At 42.5% G+C, this 19,645-nt stretch overlaps 1 protein-coding gene across 8 annotated transcripts in view; it reads right to left on the reverse strand.

Moving 5' to 3' along the window:
• Positions 1 to 3,910: 3,910 nt before the first annotated feature.
• The window catches only part of RPS6KA5 (ribosomal protein S6 kinase A5), a 177,230-nt gene continuing 161,495 nt past the window's right edge, over positions 3,911 to 19,645 (reverse strand). For 7 of the 8 annotated variants that reach the window (XM_030319779.2, XM_030319781.1, XM_030319784.1 and 4 more), the window contains 4 exons: positions 17,007 to 17,198; positions 9,229 to 9,388; positions 7,264 to 7,427; positions 3,911 to 5,747 (listed from right to left, as the gene is read on the reverse strand). In XM_030319779.2, coding sequence (XP_030175639.1) covers positions 5,508 to 5,747; positions 7,264 to 7,427; positions 9,229 to 9,388; positions 17,007 to 17,198 — 756 coding nt within the window. In that variant the 3' untranslated portion in view covers positions 3,911 to 5,507. The remainder of the gene's footprint in view (positions 5,748 to 7,263; positions 7,428 to 9,228; positions 9,389 to 17,006; positions 17,199 to 19,645) is intronic. The other variant, XM_030319783.2, reaches the window with a different exon arrangement.

Consider the following 19,645-nt stretch of genomic DNA (forward strand, 5'->3'; position numbering starts at 1 on the left):
GGTGCTCAACAAGTGAGAATGTCCAAACGGCTAATAAAGATATAAAAGGGTGCTCTACTTGTCGCTGCTTCTCAGGGAAATGCAAATTAAAACTACAACAGAATCCACAGTTGCCAGAATGCCTAAAACCACAAGGAAATACAATTTCGCCAGAATGGCTACAACCACAAGGAAATACAACTTCGCCACTCACACATTGCTGGTGGGAGTGTAAATCGGTGCGACAGCTGTTGGAAACTATTTGGCAACATCTTTAAGCTAAATATGCATCCATCCTATGATTCAGTGAGTTTCATCCTTATGTATAAACCCAAGGGAACGAATGTACATATCCACCAAAAGTTACGCACGGGAATGTTCGTGACAGCTTTAGACAGAAAAGCTAAAAATTATGAACCCAAATGTCTATCAACATTAGAATGGATAAATAAATGGGGATATACTCATCTGATGGAATAATACACAGCAATGAAAAAGAGCCACTATGGCTGCATGCACCGACGTAGTTGAATTTCACGGATACGATGATCATCAAACCCAACCAGACACAAGGGCAGGCAAACAAGTCTACGGGAGACAGAAGCCAGAAGAACAGTAGTTAAGTTTGAGTATGGAGTGGGAGCCCTATCTTGACTGAGGTGATGGCTATGAGGGTACATACATAAGTTAACGTTCACTGAGCTGTCCACTTAAGATCTGTGCACTTTATATGCTATACTGCATTAAAATTAGAAAAAAATTTGTTTATTTATTTTTGAGAGACAGAGAGAGAGAGAGAGAGACAGACAGACAGAGTGTGAGCAGGGGAGGAGCAGACAGAGAGAGAGAGAGAGAGTCACAGAATCCCAACCAGGCTCCAGGCTTGGAGTCGTCAACACAGAGCCCAAGGCAGGGCTCGAACTCACGAACTGTGAGATCACGACCTGAGCTAAAGTCGGACATTTAACCGAGTGAATCACCCAGGCGCCCCTAAAATTTTTAAAGAATATGATCACTACCTACATGTACCCTTAGTGCTTCATTTGGACTGGTCTCTTTGGCCACGGAACGTCAATGGTCTCCATGGCAGAAAGCAGTAGGAACAGTTGGAGAGGGAACAGGGAAAGAGAGGAGAAAGCAATCACATGGGCCTCCTAGCAAAAAATAACCATCTTACAAAGCCTGTATAGACATGCTAAATAAGTTCACCTACCGACCCAGTAGATACAATGATTAAAAGAGATTTATACACATGGCTACTGAAATGGCCTTTTCGTAAAGTCACTCTCTGTCCATGTTCATAGCAATAGTTTGTACCTCCGAGATGTAAAGCTGCTCATTTTCCCACAGGGCCAGTATTTCCCTTTTCCTACAGCCCTTTCATCCCCAAATGTTCCCTTCTCTGCCCTCATCAAGGATTTCTCTGATGTTAATTACAATCCATAAACATTAGTCAACACATGGGTGTGTTAAGAAGTGGGGAGTAAAGTATCAGTGTAGGGAAACGCTCACGTGTGCGGTTGTACCTTTGGAAAGCAAGAGAAAGTACAGTCGCTGCAGTCCGTGAAGACACCACAGATGGCGATGGGCGGAATGGCATTCGTCTGAGTTGTGTGACACCACTGTCCCCCTTAATCGTTCACACAGAAGAACAACAATGTTTCTCATCTTTTTATATCCCACTTACTTTCTAGGAAGACAAATTCTTATCTTTATGAAGGCTGTGGAAGAATTTACATAATTACGTGGATTACTGTAGCTTATTTTCAGCAAGTTTTCAATTCCACACCCAAGGATGCATACATACCCCTTGAGACAGAAGTACACCTGCTATCCGTTAAAATGCCAGTCTTTCAAAAATTTTTCTAAGTATGTTCGAATCTGCTTTCCTCTTCTTTTTAAAAATTCATGCGGTAAAGTTCTTAGGGATATTTTTCAAAACTTCAGTACTAAAGCGTTACCTTTACATGTAATGTGGCACCCTCTGTATTTCCCTTCTTACTCATCAGGAGAATGAGAATTATTGTACACTTAATCTCTCCTTTTACTGGTGTTTATAACTTCAGCAAATAGGCTAGCACTACAGCACCTAAAATAAACTGTTATGAATGACCTAAGGTCTACACAACCAGAAGGTCTTTCATGAGGATAATTGTCACATATATTTCAACACGACAGTGCACATTTTGCGTGACCAGCCCCATAGAAAGTCAAAAATAAAACCGCAGTTAAGAATGTCATGTTCGTCAACCTTCCTGGATTTTAAACAAAGGAAACAAGAGAAACAACGATTTCCCCATCTACCTACAAGCAGGAAAAAAAAGCTATAGCATTGGGTTCATATTTAACTTACATTTCCTTGTCTTTTTTTATTTAAAAAAAACTTTTTTTTTTTAACCTTTATTTATTTTTGAGACAGAGAGAGACATAGCATGAACGGGGGAGGGGCAGAGAGAGAGGGAGACACAGAATCTGAAGCAGGCTCCAGGCTCTGAGCTGTCAGCACAGAGCCCGACGTGGGGCTCGAACCCATAAAACCTGGTATTATGACCTGAGCCGAAGTTGGACGCTTAACTGGCTGAGCCATCCAGGTGCCCCAAACTTACATTTTAAATGTAGGCCTTTACATAGTTTTTTTAAGAAATCAGTAGCAATATAAAAAAATGAAAAAGCAGCTTTTCACAGGTAAATGAATCTGCAACTCTAACACAAACAAGCATGTTTGAAATGAACTCAGGAGGCTTGATTTTTTGTTCCAGTGGCTCATTGACTTATTATTTTATAGAGGTTTGGAAGAATTAATGAATTTCAAAATAGCTAATTTAACTCAGTCAGCCACAGGATCTGGCATAGTAGTTAGAAGAAATGGGTCTTTTAAAATTTATTTCCTCTACTACTTTCCTTTTCTTATTCTTGCCTCTCCATTAGCCATATACAGTTACAAAATATTTGAATCAGGGTCTATGATGGTATGAAAACGACATGCAATAAAATCAATAAGGGAAAAAGGAAGGGGTGATTTCGCCTTCTCTCCAAAATTAATATTATAAAGAGAAATTAATGTATTTATATATTGGGGGCTTTTTTGGATCTACTTCTACTCTACTCCTAATACTAAGAAAGAGTTCATATGAAGTATTTTCATATAAAATATTTCTTAGTTTACTTCTGATGTGACTAAGTGAAAGTGTTGTGAATTTTAGAATACAAGTCACTGGGTGGTGACGGTTTGCACACAGTGTAACCACTGCAAACTTAGCATCAGAGGCTGTCTTTCTGGAATTCATAAGCAGGGTGGGGATGAAGGTATTTGACATGGGGCACCACCCCGAGTGCTTTTAGGTCTTTTCAAAAGCCCATTCTAGATTATTCAGAGACCCTCATTGCGATGGATTAGCTCTCCTTCCTTCCTCTTCTTACTCTGCCTTTTTACCCATTTCATTTTCTGCCAAGTCCTTCTGAAGAAGAGGCAATGAAAATAAATGAAAATGAAGCCCCTCAATTTCAACATCCAGGAGTCAATGACATCTTCAATCATTACACTGACCATTTTTCTAGATCGTTTTCCATTAGCAACAAAGTCCGTTTAGTTTATACTCTGCAAGTAGTATTTTCTACTAGGATGCACAGTTAAAAAAAAATGACCTGAAGAGCGAACTCAGACATTTCCAAATCTATTTAACATAACTATAGATACAAACGGACATTTTCTTGGTTATTATAATTCCGTGCCTGAGGAAATCACATTTTGTGAATTAGCTATATGGTGGTAATAATTCATGTAAGATTTCCCATCATTACCAGGAATGACCGAAAGCTAGAAGCACAAAAGTTTCATTGACTCGTGAGAATTATATAGCCATTTGGACCGCTAAAAAGTATAAAAAGTCATTTCCAATAACCTTCACGGACAAAAATGTGAACAGAGTGATACAGTATTTTGAAAATATTTTAATATTTGCCATTTTTTGCCTGTGCTATTAATATGTACATTGATTTAGTAATAAATATACTACTATTACATAGAGTGCAATATTTTTAGTATTCGTAACTGTTTGAAATTAATGCTGCTATTATCTCAAGAAAGGAATAAATAAATATCATGCCCAAATTCCAAACCAATGCTCAAGAGATTATCACTAACAAAAATTATAAAATAAACACGTTGGGCATTATCTTTTTAAGCATGATTCTTGTAAACACAGCCAAGATCACTTTTCTCAGTCCTGACATTTCCTGTGATGGCTTTAAAAGAAAATACAACGTACAAATCCTATCTTTTTTTTTTCTTTTTGCATAGGGAATGAATTCATTGTATTTGAAAAGGAAGCAATCTTTTGGTGAAAGGTCTCCATCACATAGTACTTGCTTTCTGTAGGAATTCAGAACTTTGGAGCAACAAAAGGGCTCTGCGGAAGTTTATAAAATATGCTCTCTGCATTTAAAATTTAACAGAAAAATTTCAAGACAAGTCAGAGTCATGATTCTAAAATAGTATGTACATAATATCCGACTCCGGGAGGGCATGCCTCGCTGCAGCACAACGCAGTACACAGATGTGAAGCACAGTGTTTCTTAGAATTTTCCTTTAGATTTTCTTCGCATCGGTGCCTAAGTGGATCGTGATTATGCCCATTCCGCTTGTCGCAGACAAGGTAGAAGGGGGACGTGAGGACAAATTTAAAGCGGATGATGGAAAAACGGGCAAAAATGCAGCACATGTGCTTTAAACGGTGCACTTTATAAAATAGTTTGCTTTATCCATAGTCTTTTACAAAGTGCAGTATTACTTAAAACAGAGACGTGTACCTCAATATTTGGCAATAACCATTAAAACAACCTGCCAGGAAAGAGCAGTGCGAAATTAAAACCGTACGTAGCTTAGCATGCATGTCAGACGGGTCCCCAATACAGAGTATGGGACCTTACGTTCCTGTATCTTTTTTTTTTTCTTTTACTTTTTAGAAAAGGACTCATAACAACAGGTTACCATCGTAGGCAACCATAAAACAAAGACAATAAGTTAAAACCCTCTCTCAGGAAATGAGCGAACGCCACGCATCAAATTCACTACACAATCTCTGCACTGCTCCGCGGGGGCCCATCTCTTAAAAGGCCACACGGTCCCCGAGGCAAAGCAAAAGGCATCATCATCACCGTACGTGTGACTCCTGCGGGCGGACGTCTGGAACACCCGAGACTCGTTTTGTAAGCAGCTCGAACCTGACCCGCCTCTAAGTAGGTTTACAGACACCCCTGCTCTTTCAGGAACAGTCCTGTTGGCGTCACGCCAGGTCACTCAACAGTAAAACGTGTGCTCTGTTCACAGTAACATTCTCCGTGCAGTGCTTTTTGGACACGGGCAACCAGTTGGGTTTGCCTGAAAACAACTCCCTAAGAGGCAGGTTCCGCGAAGACCAACGGGACACGTTTTTAAAAGCGCACGACGTCACCTCAGGCACAGGCTGAGGGCACGCGGTTGCGATGGGTCGTCGGCGGCGACAGTCCTGCCCTCCGCCCGCCCGCGCTCAGTCCGAGAAGTGGGAGAGGGTGTCTGGGTTGCTGCCGTCAGCAGGGTGGCCGGGCTGCAGTGTCTTCGTCGGGGTGGTCTTCCCGTGGGACTGGGAGGAGGACGAGTGGGAGCTTTCGCTCGAGCTGCTGCGCGTCTCTGTGCTGGTGCTGGTTTTCTTCATTTTCCTTCTCTTGGCCAGAGGGGCCTTATCGACATTCTGCAGGCAAAACCCCTCTCTCTTGTATTTGTTAAAGGCCTAGGGGAGAAAGAGAGGGAGCCTCTGTGAAGGCAAAGGGGCTGACGTGCTTTCCGGCACGTCTGACTTCTAGAAGAAGACAACTTTCGGTTGGCAACCACGGCTCCAAGTTGTTTTGGGAACAAAGTCCTTAAAACCGGTACTTGCCAACCTCCTGGCAGGACGCACAAGCTCAGGGGAAGAGTCCCCAGGGCTCCGCGTAAATCAAACCAGCCAGGCTGCTCAGGAGTCCTGATTCTTCCTCAATCTTTTGACGAGGTCAGCGCTACCTCTCAGTGAAAAACACTAACCACCCCCCCTCCAACCCCCATTACTTTTACTGGTCCTGCGTCTGAGATTTAAATCCAACCACAGGGGCGCCTGGGTGGCTCAGGTGGTTAAGCATCGGCTTAGGTCATGATCTTATGGTTGGTGGGTCCGAGCCCTGCATGGGGCTCTGTACTGACAGTGATGAGTCTGCTTGGGATTCTCTCTCATTCTCTCTCTCTCTCTCTCCCCCTCCCATGTCTGTCTCTCTCTCTCTCAAAATACATAAATAAATAAACTTATAAGAATAAAATAAAATAGAATAGAATAAAATAAAATAAAATAAAATAAAATAAAATAAAATAAATTCTGACCACAAAACCCCAATACAGAGCAGACCTGATCCATTACGGGCCCCTGCTCTCCACTTCCAAGTCGGGGTAATCCGGGTGGATCTTGGACACTTCATCTACACAGAAAGGCTCGGCGCCACATGCCTCGGCCTGGTTACTCCTCCCAGCAGCCTGTCCCTACTTTTCTTGGTCTCCAGCTTGGGTGTCACTGGGGCTACTACTGATCACTTTGCCTCAAATACCACCGGGAAGATGGGCGACCATCTGCTACAACCTTCGCAGTCACTCCCTGCGCACCTCAATGGTATCCTCGTTCATTAATTTTTGATCCACGTCTGCCGCTGAAGAAGAAACTGTCCTTTTTCCTCTCTCAAGATGATCCCTTCAGAGGTAATTGTACTTCTCCGGAACTCACCTATTCCTTATGCGATTATCTTAAAGCATTAGCAGCTGCTTGGTACAAATGCGTGTACTCTGACGACACGTCCCCCGCAGCCTCGAGGATATGTGATGTGTCAATGGTTGTTAAGTGAACAGACTTTCACATGTGCCTTCGCTCCTAATATTTATTTATGGCTTTCAAAGAAAATGATTCAGCTTATTTGAGAGAGAAAAATTCCAATATGAAGCCTATTGTTTTCATGATCTCCCGAAAACTTTCCACTACTCAAATGTCACACGACTGCCCCATCTCACAAGCTCATTCTAAATGTCATATGAGTGCTTGTGGGTCAGCAGTGACTCTGATGCCCCACACACTTTGTGTTAATACATGTGTTTATATCACGAAGGGATTTATAAAAACATACCTAAACTTAAAAAAAAAACAACCGCATTATTTTCAATGCACCACTAAGGATGTGTCTCTGAGGTCATGATTCAAACCCGCCCTATGTGTGCAGAGCCCAGGGCCTTACGTGGAAGGTGGCTTTCACACAGGTTTGCACAGCAGCCCCTGAAGATCCTAGAATGTCTGGAGTCATCAGAGGATTTGAGGACAGCTGACTGCCATCTTGAAGCCATTCATTGTGTCTCAAGCCTGACATTTTAAGCCTTTTATTTGGATCGACTGTGAGAAGTCCTATGGGAATAATTGAGATATTTTTATTTTATGATTTGTTGCTTCAGACATAAATCTCAATGAGGTTCACATGACACAATGGTTTCTATAAGGCTTCAAACTCCTACTAAGGTAATTACATTTTCATATACATTAAAATCTCCTAGTAAATGCTGGGTGCTAATTGATGATAAGGCCTACAACAGCCTATGTCTGCTGTAGGCTAACTGGCTTCTTGATCAGGAGAAAATTAGCACCCAACATAAAGACGCCCACTGGCGAATGGGAAGCTCCAAGGGAACAAAGAGCACCTAGATGTACTTCATTTGTGTACAAACAATCCTTTTTTTAATGTTTATTTATTTTGAGAGAGAGGGAGCGTGCACGTGTGTGCTCATGAAGGGGGGAGGGGCAAAAAGAGAGGAAGAGAGAGAATCCCAAGCAGGTTCTGCACTGTCAGCTCAGAGCCTGACGTGGGGCTCCATGGCGTGAACTGTGAGATCATGACCTGAGCCCAAATCAAGAGTCGGACGCTTCACTGGCTGAGCCGCCCAGGCGTCCCTTGTGTACAAACATCTTGTACAAGTCAGTAAGTGCCGTAAGGCAGGGGAGATATGGAGATGGAGACACAAAGAGGAGCTCTGAGCTGATGTACAGACAAAACCAACTAGGACAGCATCAGGCGACGAGCGCAACAGCAAAATCCCCAGGCACAGTGTGTTAGCCGCCCAAGGGAAGGGCTCTGACCAGAGAGTGGGGGCACCCCGGAAGGCTTCCAGAAGATGAGTCCTGGGGGGATGGGTACAGGTGGGCTCAATGAAGAGGGATGCCCCAGGAATTACAAAGCGCCAGAGTAAAGTCACACAGGAATCTGAGGGCCGGCACATTTGAAGAATTCAAAGGCAGAGTAAGGGTAACAGGAAGCATAGGCAGGCAGGGCCAGGTCACCAAGGACTTTGAATCTCAAATGCTCCCATATAGGAGTCTGACCTGAAGCTAACAGGGACTCTCTGAAGGATTTTTAACAGAAGAGAGGCATGAGCACGTCTGGATACGAGGAAGGTCGCTCTGCTGGTCGATAACGGACAGGTAAAGTCAGAGGAAGTGAGACAGGCTGAAAGGATGGTGTGGGATCTCAGGAGAGGAAGGATGGCAAGACCCGAGGGCGGCCATGTGAACCGCAGGAGGTGGTGAGGAGAGACACCGAACCTGCAGCACTGAGTGGCTGCGGAAGGTAAGGAAGGTGCGGGACGTACGGTGACGTCCAGGTTTCTGTCTTGGTAATTTGGCTGCTTGGCAGTGCAAGAGGGGGATGGGAAGAGGCATATTTGGGGGGAAAAGATAGTAAAATAGTGTCAGTTCATTTTGGAGGTGTTAGATTGAGACACTGCGGACCCTGTGCATGTGGGTAAGACTACTAAGGGACAGAGTTCTGATAAGAAAAAAAATAAGGCCGGGGCGCCTGGCTGGCTCAGTCAGTTAAGTGTTGGACTTCCGCCCAGGTCATGATCTCGTGGTTCGTGAGTTCTGGCCCTGAGTCCGGCTCTGTAGTGACAGCTCAGAACCTGGAGCTCAGAACCTGCTTCGGATTCTGGTGTCTCCCTCTTTTGCTGCCCCTCCCTGGCTCACGCTCTGTCTCTCTCTCAAAAATAAATATTTTAAAAAATTAAAAAAAAAAAAGGTTCAGTAGACTAACCTGGAAACCTTTTAGAACACATGTAAGCTCCATGAGTAATTAACAAATAAATATATGCACAATGAGTATGATTCCACTTTAATCACTACACATCATACAAAATGTAAAATTGCATCAGATTCTTACCTTGGATCAAATCTTTAGCTTCTTGGGATACATTCTTCCAGGCTTCTCCTTCAAAGGAGAAGTCTCCCTTTTTAATTTTCTTCATGATCTCCACTGCACTGGTACATGTCAAACTTTTGTCGTGAGATTGGAATGGGACTTGCCCTGACAACATTGTATACTATCAAGAAAAAAAGGGAACAGAACAGAATGTCTGCCAAAGTCATTGTCAAAGCCACTCCAGTAATCTCACTACTAACTTCATCAGCATAGTTTACCAAATACAATAACTAGCCTTACTGGGTTTAGAAGATTATGTAGACTTCTATCACTGAAGCAACAAACACATTTCAAAGCCTTGTAAATAAAGTGAGCCGGCTTATTATGATACCAAGATTTAAAGAGCAAGAAAAACAAAACAAGGATAATCCGGCTGCTTCTGAAAAAATAGTATTCGTGTTAACAGAGAATTGAGAGGGAGCAGAATGCCTCAACAGCTATTTTTTAATGCAATTGTTTTTAGTTTATGCATTTATTTTGAGAGAGAGAGAGAGAGAGAGAGCGAGAGAGAGAGAGAGAGAGAGAGAGAGAGAGAGAGAATAAGTGGAGGAGGGCAGAAAGAGAAGCAGAGAGAGATCCCAAGCAGGCTCCATGCTCAGTGCTGAGCCCAAAGCAGGGCTCGATCTCATGACTGTGAGATCATGACTTCATGACTCTTAACCTACTGAATCACCCAGGTACCCCAATAGCTATTTTTTTCTATTCAATTCCACACATCCTTTCCCTAGGACATTTTTTCTTTCTTTCTTCTTTCTTTCTTTCTCTCTCTCTCTCTCTCTCTTTCTTTCTTTTCTTTCTTCAACTTTAATGTTTTTATTTATTTTTGAGAGAGAGAGAGAGAGAGAGAGAGAGAGAGACAGAGTGTCAACAGGGGAGGGGCAGAGACAGAGGGGAAACACAGAATCTGAAGCAGGCTCCAGACTCTGAGCTGTCAGCACAGAACCCAATGAGGGGCTCAAACTCATGCCATGAGATGATGACCTGAGCCAAAGTCAGATGCTTAACTTACTGAGCCACCCAGGTGCCCCGCAAGATCCTTGTTCTAAGGAGGGAAATGCTAGGACACCTGAAGAACAATGCCCGAACAATCTAAGAAAACCAGAAACCTCCCTAAATCTTCTTTCCTTCATCCTTCCTGCACACCGGCAACGTTCACACAGCCGACGTCTTTTCCCGAAGTTTCCCTCTTCAGACTCCTACACTGGCTTCCCGACATTCACCGGGCACCTTTCAAGCTCCGGCCTCGTCTTCCCTCCTGGGCTCAGCCTCTGCAGTAGCCGTATTCCCACCCCCATTCCGCATCGACAGTTCCTAGGCCTCCTGGACTGCGCACAAGCTACTCGGTCCCCTCAGAAGGCCATTTTCTTTCCTGAGCTGGCAGAGGCCCACCCACCCTTCGGTGTGACTTTCCAGGATGTGTAACGAGGGCCTCCGCCATCTGTCATAGCTACTCCCGAGAGAAGATAGGCGGTAGGAGGGGAAAATGAGCTTTAGCGTCAGACAGACCTGGTTTCCAACAACTGCTTTTTTGCTTACTAGCTTCTGTTTTCTAGCTTTTTAGTTTACTAGCTTGGGTATGTTAGTTAACCTCTCTTAGACTTTTTCTTCATCTACACAACAAATGTAACAGGATCACACAACCCATTGCACGTGGTAACAGCGGGAGCCTGCTCACTAATATACCAGGCTTCACTCCGTTCTTCCTCCTCTTTCTCTGGCTGGAAGGCGGCAGGGACCCCATTTTCTCAACGGAAGGTGGGGAATCAGAACAGTGAGTCAGGCGACTTTACAGCCCCTTCCTAAAGGTCTGCTTTCTAGATCACTGGAGGCTCCAACACTTCAGCATGGGTTCCCCAGAGAGCAGAGTCTAAAGCAGAAGTGAAGACACAGTTACATTCCTGAGCGGGAAGAATTGAGAACAGGGAACAGTGTACACACCAAAGGAACTGCGGGGATCAGCTGCCATGCTGAATGCGGTACAAGTCAATATGGTGCTGGCATCGATAAGCACCTATTGATCTGGTCAACAGATCGTTCTTGATCTCTATCAATAGGAAGGATCAAAGCAGTAGGTCTTCACATACCGAGGACAGCATTCACTGTCTTGCCCAAGAGCTGTGTGACCTCTCCTGCTCTGTTATAATATAGTCTGTTAGGACCTTGATCATCTCGACATTCTCAAGAATCCCATGCTGGCTCTCTATACTGATGTCTTCATTAAGTGAGACCTGGTGAGCAGGAACTAGCAGGTATCCCAAATGCCTTATAAGCACACGAATGTCAGAGGGACGGAGATGAACTCCATAAACGTTCAGGGGACTATCACATTGGTAAAGACTTTAGAGCTCCAATGGTTAGGGGCATAGAGACATTTCCCCTGAAAGATAAATTGCTGTACCTTGTCCCACTAAGAAAGAGGTGCGGGACTCAGTGGGCTTCCTTGGATTTTGGCGACAGCGTACATCGCACTTGAGAATCCTGCTCCAATCCGTTTATCAAGTGACCTGGAAGGCTACCAGTTCCAAGCGGGGCCCAGAGGCAAGAGGGCCCTGCAGCAGGTCCTAGCTGAAACACAAGCCGTCCTGCTACCTAGGCCATAGGATTTGGTTGACTCGATTGTGTTAGAGGTATCTGCGAAAGGGAAGAATGCTGTGTGGAGTCTCTGGCAACTGCAACAGAGGAGTTGTAGAGCAGACCTGAAGGATTCTGTGTGGGGTCATGCCTTCCATGGCAGAGAACTACTCTCTGAAAAGCATCTCCTGGACGCTACTGGTTCCTAGTAGACTATGAATGCCTACAGAAGGGATACCAAAAGCAGTGCATCTTATACTATGATCAGCACTGATTCACAAAGCCCGAGCAGCGATCCAATGTACTATGGACACAGCACACTTAGAATCAATCCTAGGAAGTCCAGAAGGCATGAGCAAGTTACATTCACAGGTGCGTGCCACCTATCTCTGTTGCACCAGCACTTCTTCCTCAGTTCAAGCCAATGGCCTCATTGAGGAGGGGTTCTCTAGGATTTCCCTCCTCTATGGAGGAAGAAAGGAAATTGAGACTGCTCGATAGGTGGCCTGCTAGAGCGTGAAAAACTCAGTGAAGGCAGCTGCTCAGGACAATACCCCGTGGGGTTGGGGCTCTGTCCCTGAGGATGGTGTTGAACCACTGGCTGATCCATTGGTGCTGGATCCCCCACATCTGATTCTGTGAGTGGAGGACTATGTTTTAAATGGAATTAGCTGTCACCCCACAGGTATGTTAAATGTACCCGCGGGGTAGCATACGATCCTAGCCCATGTAAATACTGTGTATTATGGACTGAATGTCTGCCTCCAGAATTAATACGTTGAAGACCCAACCCCCAACGCGCCTGTATTTAGAGACAGGGCCTTTATGGAGGTAATTAAAGTTAAATGAGGTCATATGGGCGGGGTCCTGATCCAATAGGATTAGTGTCCTTATAAAAAGAAACACCAGAGAGCTTGCTCATGCTCTCTCTCTAAGCATACACACTGAGGAGAGGCCATGTGAGGACACAGAGAGCAGGTGGCTGTTTATACGACTCAAGGACAAAATCCTCACCAGACACCAGCACTGCTGGCATCTTGGTATTGGAATTCCCAGCATCCAGTCTGTGAGAAAATATATTTCTGTTGCTTAAGCCACCTAATCAGTGGTATTTTGTTATGGCAGCACCAAGCTAAGACACCGTGTAAGCTCTATTTTAATTAAAGTCCCATATGTTTGTTTAAAAAATTTTTTTAATATTTATTTTTGAGAGAGATTGTGTGTGTGTGTGTGTGTGTGTGTGTGTGTGTGAACAGGGGAGGGGCAGAGAGAGAGGGAGACACAGAATCCAGGCTCCAGGCTCTGAGCTGTCAGCACAGAGCCCGACGTGGGGCTCGAGCCCACAAACCACGAGATCATGACCTGAGTCGACGTCAGATGCTTAACTGACAGAGCCACCCAGGCGCCCCAAAGTCCTGTAGGTTTCTGACAGGGATTGCATATCTATGAGGTAGACGGGGGTTGTAATCATGCCATATGATACTACATGATGCAGCTTCCTGGAGTATTTGTTTTACTCAATGGGGGTAATATAAATCATTTTCAAACTATAATAGCTACATTCATGTTTATCAGATACAACATACAAAAAGGCCATAGATTTCCTTTCTTTTTTTTTTGTTTTTATTTTGTTATTTTTTTAAAGATGTTATTTTTAAGTAATCTCTACACCCAGTGGGGCTCAAACCCACAACCCCGAGATTAAGAGTCACATGCTCTTCTGACTGAGCCAGCCAGGCACCCCAAGGGCCACAGATTTCTAAGGCAATTCAGGAGACTCCAAATAAACTTTGTGCTTGTTATGGAATAACTCAGGCTTTGTATCTAGATCCTTTGAAGATATGCATTTATTCATGTAGAAAAGTTCACAAAACACTCTGGGTTGTTTTTTTTTTTTTTCACAGTTTAAGGTGTATACTAACATTCTGCATACGTATTTCATTGTGTATCTCTAAACGGCAAAGATCTTTTAAAAACCACAACAACACCATTATCACATCTAAAAAAAATTAGCAGTAATTCCTTTATATCATTCAGTACCCAATCAATATCCAAATTTCTCCATCTGTGTTATATACGTCGTATGTATCTATTATAATTATATCTGGATGACTTAGAGTTTGAACCTAATAAATAGCATTAAAATTAGAATTTGCTTGAATCAGAATTGAAGTAAGTGTAAATATTGTTTCCTAAGTGTCTTTTAATCTGTAGGGTCTCAGGCTCTTTTCTTTTTTCTGGGAGAAACTGGGTTGTTTGTCCTGTAGAACGGCCCATAGTTTGGATATTGTGACCGTACTCCTGTGGCATCATGTAAGCTGTTCTTTGCCCCTTGCTTGTCTTAGAAACTTGACAAGCAGATCTAGAGAGAAGCATGGCTTCCATCCGTGCTGTGACACACAGCTATTTCCATACATGTGGCATTCGGAAGCTCTAAAACACTTGTCCACATCTCTAAGACTTTTTTGTAAAACTTTAAAAAGCATGATGATTAAAACTGACCTGTATTTAAAGTAAAGGCTCTTTTACAAGGGGTACTTTTATATTATTACTAAAATTGGAAAGCTCCCCTTTATTTAGACTAATTTTTTCGGAGAATGTTAATGAAAATGTAATCAGTTTAAGCCCTTAAACAAAACTCTCAAATCTATAGCAGTTCGTTGTTTATTTTTATTGAAAAAACCTTATTCATAAATATTTTCATTTGAAAATTATAAATGATGAGTTAAAATTGCTGAAATAAAAACCATATAAAGCTTAAAAATAAAAGAGGAACCATCCTGCAGGGACAACTGGTTAGCCACTGTGGGAGAATCGACACCAAAATAAATCCCAGATGGAGTGCAGATTTAAGTATAAAAATAAAATATAATTCTGGAGGGAAATTTGGGAGAATATTTTTATAATCTTGGGTTGGGGTAGGGGTGTGTGACAATCTGACATCAAAACCACATGTCACAGGGGCACCTGGGTGGCTCAGTCAGTTAAGCGTCCTACTTCGGGCCAGGTCATGATCTTGAGGTCTGTGAGTTCGAGCCCAGCATTGGGCTCTGTGCTGACAGCTCAGAGCCTAGAGCCTGCTTCAGATTCTGTGTCTCCCTCTCTCCCTGCCCCTCCCCTGCTCATGCTCTGTCTCTGTCTCTCTCAAAAATAAATAAACATTAAAAAAATTTTTAAAAAACACGTCATAAAGGAAAAGACTGATGTCTTACTACAGAGAAATAAAAAAATTCGCCATTTAAACCCTGAAACACAAGTGAAAATCCCATGATACTATAAAGTTTTCAAATGACAAAATCCGAATAAAAACATCTCCACTATCAATGGCAGACAAAGGATTAAAGTCCTTCACAGAGCTTTAAAATGGGCAAAGCTCATAAACAGCAATTCATAAAAAAGAAAATACAAGTGTCCAAATACATGAAAAGATGCTCAAAACTGAATATTCATCAAAGAAATGTATGCAAATTACAACAGTAGAAAATAATTCCAGATTGAAATTGATAGTATCCGATGTATTCACATACAGTTGATGGAACATGATCTGGTAAACCTTCTAGAAGGAATCTGAGGCACAGATGTCAAAATAAAGATGTGTGTGCCCTTCTCGTAGGAGTTTATTCCAGGGAAATGAGACAAATGCAGCCACGTCTATTAAAAAATAGTCATTTGTGTAGTTTGTAATTAGTGAAAAACTGGAAAATGCTAACTGCTCATTATAAAGAAAAGGTTAAATGAAGTTTGGAGGCTCAAACTACATGTATAATATAAGCTCATTTGCTAAAAAACCCAAACAGCTGTACACGTAAACAGAAGAAGCAGAAAGCCAGAAAGCACACGTAATATGGTGGCGGCAGGCAGTGGGCTAGAAGAGGGGGAGCTCACGCACATCACCTCCACACAATGTCATGAGTGAGTCTGCTTGTTCCTCTACTCTTTCTGTATTGTCCGAAAATTTCTCCCTAAGATTATGCTTTACAAGTTACATGCAGAAAAAGTAAAGCTATTTTGAGAAGAAACACGCCAAGATTATTTTTCTAGCTTAATGTTCTGTTTCTGATCACAGCAGCCCAGGTCATTTTGTGAAAAGCATGTTTACCACGATTACTATAAGTTACCATAAATATTTCCCGCTTTATCCATTAATTTGTTAACTTACCCTAAATCATTGTCTTTCATTACATTTTTAGTCTGAAAATCTCATAGAATATATATATGTGTGTATATGTGTACGTATATATATATATAAGCTTATATATATGTATGTGTGTGTGTGTATATATACACATATACATATATATATATATGTATATATGTATTTATTTATTTATTTATTTTGAGAGAGGGGGCATGCAGGTGTGCATGTGAGAGAGTAGGGGAAGGGCAGAGAGGGAGAGAGAGAACCCTAAGCAGGCTCTGTGCCACCAGGGCAGAGCCAGATATGGGGCTCAAACTCACAAACCGTGAGATCATGACCTGAGCCGAAACTAGGATGCTTAACCAAATGAGCCATCCAGGTGCCCCCTCATGGAATATATTTTTTATTTTTTACTTATTTCATTTATTTTTTTTAAGTTTTTTTATTTTTATTTTTTTTTCAATATATGAAATTTATTGTCAAATTGGTTTCCATACAACACCCAGTGCTCATCCCAAAAGGTGCCCTCCTCAATACCCATCACCCACCTTCCCCTCCCTCCCACCCCCCATCAACCCTCAGTTTGTTCTCAGTTTTTAAGAGTCTCTTATGCTTTGGCTCTCTCCCACTCTAACCTCTTTTTTTTTTTCCTTCCCCTCCCCCATGGGGAATATATTTTTTAACGTTTTTCTATTAATAAATCACTTTGCTATTTTCATATTATATCTGATATGCATCTTTTGAAAATATATTATTGCGTCTTTAAAAGAAATACTATATAAATTCTTATGCATATAAAACGCAATACCTTAAATATTTCAAAATAAACCAAAATAAAAATTCCTACATTGTCTCCGATGTAAATTTTAAAAAAGGGAAATAGCCTTTGGTCAGACCTTTACTTGGTTGTGCCAAAAAGAAACCAATTTGTCAATATCCCCCGCAACTTTAAGAAAAACAGTAGGAAGAGATAGGTAAGAGGCCATCCAGGAACTGACCAGGTTTAACGGCTCTAGTGAAATGAACTCACCAAAATGACGCCCAGGCTCCAGAGGTCACAGGACTCGTCGTAGCCATTATGGTTCAAGAGCTCCGGGGCGGCATAGTGCAGGGTGAAGCAGGGTGTCTTGAGAGGCTGGTTATCAGGCGGCTTTAAGCGCGCAAACCCAAAATCGATTACTTTAATTTCCAAATTGTCGTTTTCATCAGTGAACAATAAATTCTGCAAGATACAAACACGTAAATTAGTCTCCCATGACAATGTCCTGGGACTTGGTGACACCATGTACATAACGTTGTCTATCTCTATGCTGATACAGGATTCGGACACGGAGAGAGGTCTGATGGAGAGGGTCGGGGAGCTGGACGACAGTGTACTGTTCTTCTCTGGCTTACGCTTGTTTATATTATTTCAATTTTACAATGTCTTATGAAACACTTTTCGATTGCACCACGCCTCTTCCTGTGTCAGAGCCTTTGTCTACATTTTTCGGATGGCGTTTGTCCTCTACCCCCTCCACCAACCTCGGTACCGACCAGGCCCACGTGCCCCTACTGCTTGCTTAGAGATACCGCCCTCACCCCCCCAAACGTGCCACCGCACTGAAGTTAGGACTTTTTCTATTTTCTCCTAGCATATTTGCTTTCCCTTTCTGGCACTTGGCATCTCGGCATTATTAGTCCACTGTCTTCTTCCTCATGAGTCCATAATTCTCTAAGGGCGGGGACTATGTGTCCACCTTATTTATGACTCTATTCCCCAAACCTGCTGCACTCATATAGTAGGTGCTTTGGTAAATATCTGCCCACTGAATAAAGTCATAAATAAAATAGCTGTATCCAGTATAGCTTATTAAAGAAGACACGGTAGGCTGGCTTCCAACTGGCTGGCTCAGTTGGAAGAGTGTGTGACTCTTGACCTTGGGGTCGTGAGTCCAAGCCCCACCCTGCATGTAGACATTGCTTAAATAAATTAAAAAAAAAAACAAACCAAGAACCTTTAAGAAATAAAAACAAATTAAAGAAGACATGGTAAAGACATACATTACATTTCAGAATATTTTCTCCAAAACAGCTAAGACTTAAACATTTTTTGGATGCTTATGGATATTATTCCTCAATTATGCACACAACATTGTTCTCTTGAATCCCTCATCTGCCAAGCCTTCTCAGTCACTAAGCTTTTACTGTACTGTTTTCGTGTTTATCACATGTTTAATAAATGCTAACTGTACTGAGGCATGATCATCACTTTTATTAGTCTATCAAGCTAGTAGCCACGGTAAGCGAATCTGATTATACTGTCTTCAGACACGCTGACGAAACCTGTTATGTCTTTATGTTCATTAAATTATTCCTCAGATCTGGAACATCATTTTTTTTTTCGTTAATATTATTCCCGCTAAAATAAAAGACATTACAGAAGGCTTCATTCATACAAAGAAGAAAACATCTTCTACACCTTCCATCCAAAAGTAAAAAAATGGGTAAAGTGGGGGGAAAGAAAAGCAAAACGATTAAAAAGTTTTCTTAAATTTTCTATCCTAGGATGCTTGATCCTGAACGTGTGATGGAATTAAAATGTGGATAAAACGTGGATAAAAACAGAAGCCCAGCTGGGGTTCACACGCCATAGCTCCGGGCAAGTCTTTCAGCGAATGACTTGTGAGCTCCTCTGCGGCGCAAGCACTGTGATCTGTACAGAGGACCGTGGGGCACACCTGGCCCCCGTCCGCACGGAGCCTGGCAAGTCTTGGGAGGTGGTTTCCGTTTATTCTCTGCGAGGACTTCCTTAACCGCAGTTCTTGAAATGAAGGAGAGGGGGCGCTCCCCCTCTCGGCTCTCCCGATGGGGCTGGGTGCGCATGGGCGGGAGTGGCAGGAAGCAGCCGCCTTTCAGCCTCCTCTCAAGCTCCACCCTGAAACTCATCGATGTCACTGGTCTCTCATCTCTCAGGATGCGGACCGGTTTGAAAAGCACAAAGCAGTCCACTAAGAATGTCAGCTAGCTTCTAAGTTTATCTGCTTCTCACCTAGAATTTAGGAGTTTGCCCATGCTGAAAGCAAAAGCCACATTAATATTGACCAAAAGATACACCATCAGGTCTTAAAATACGTCAGTGGGAAAGGGATTACACTTTGGGCCTGGGAGTAACATACTCTGCCATTTAAAAGTCAAAGTGAAAGTCATTTTATTATGAAGATGTTAGTACGAAGGCACATTTTCATTTCTCCAGAATCTATGTTGATTTAGGACTATAAATGTAGTAGAATGTCCTAACTCATCTGACAGGTCTTCATTTCAAACGGCTACTTGAAAGAAAAGGTTGGTAACAAGAAGAACGAAGCTACAAGTATCTCTGTATCGGTAAGATGGGAAGGCAAATTTAAATTCTGTTGGAAAGGACAGTTGCATCATTTGAGACTCATGGGATGACAGATGGCCGGTTATCAAAGAATAAAACATGTGAAAATGAATTCTATACAGTCATGGAACAGATCTCTTCAATTAAAAAAATTACATGCTTGTTCCTTGTCTATCAAGAAAACATTTAAGTGGTGTGCTTTTGCATTTAAAAATAGATTGCTAATCTCCAATGTACAGAGCACCATACTGTCAGTGGGCGTTCTGTAGGAGAGTGAGAACTCGGAGGAAGGAAGCAGAGGGAGA

Source organism: Lynx canadensis, chromosome B3 (genome assembly GCF_007474595.2).
Source record: "Lynx canadensis isolate LIC74 chromosome B3, mLynCan4.pri.v2, whole genome shotgun sequence".
NCBI classification, from domain to species: domain Eukaryota; kingdom Metazoa; phylum Chordata; class Mammalia; order Carnivora; family Felidae; genus Lynx; species Lynx canadensis.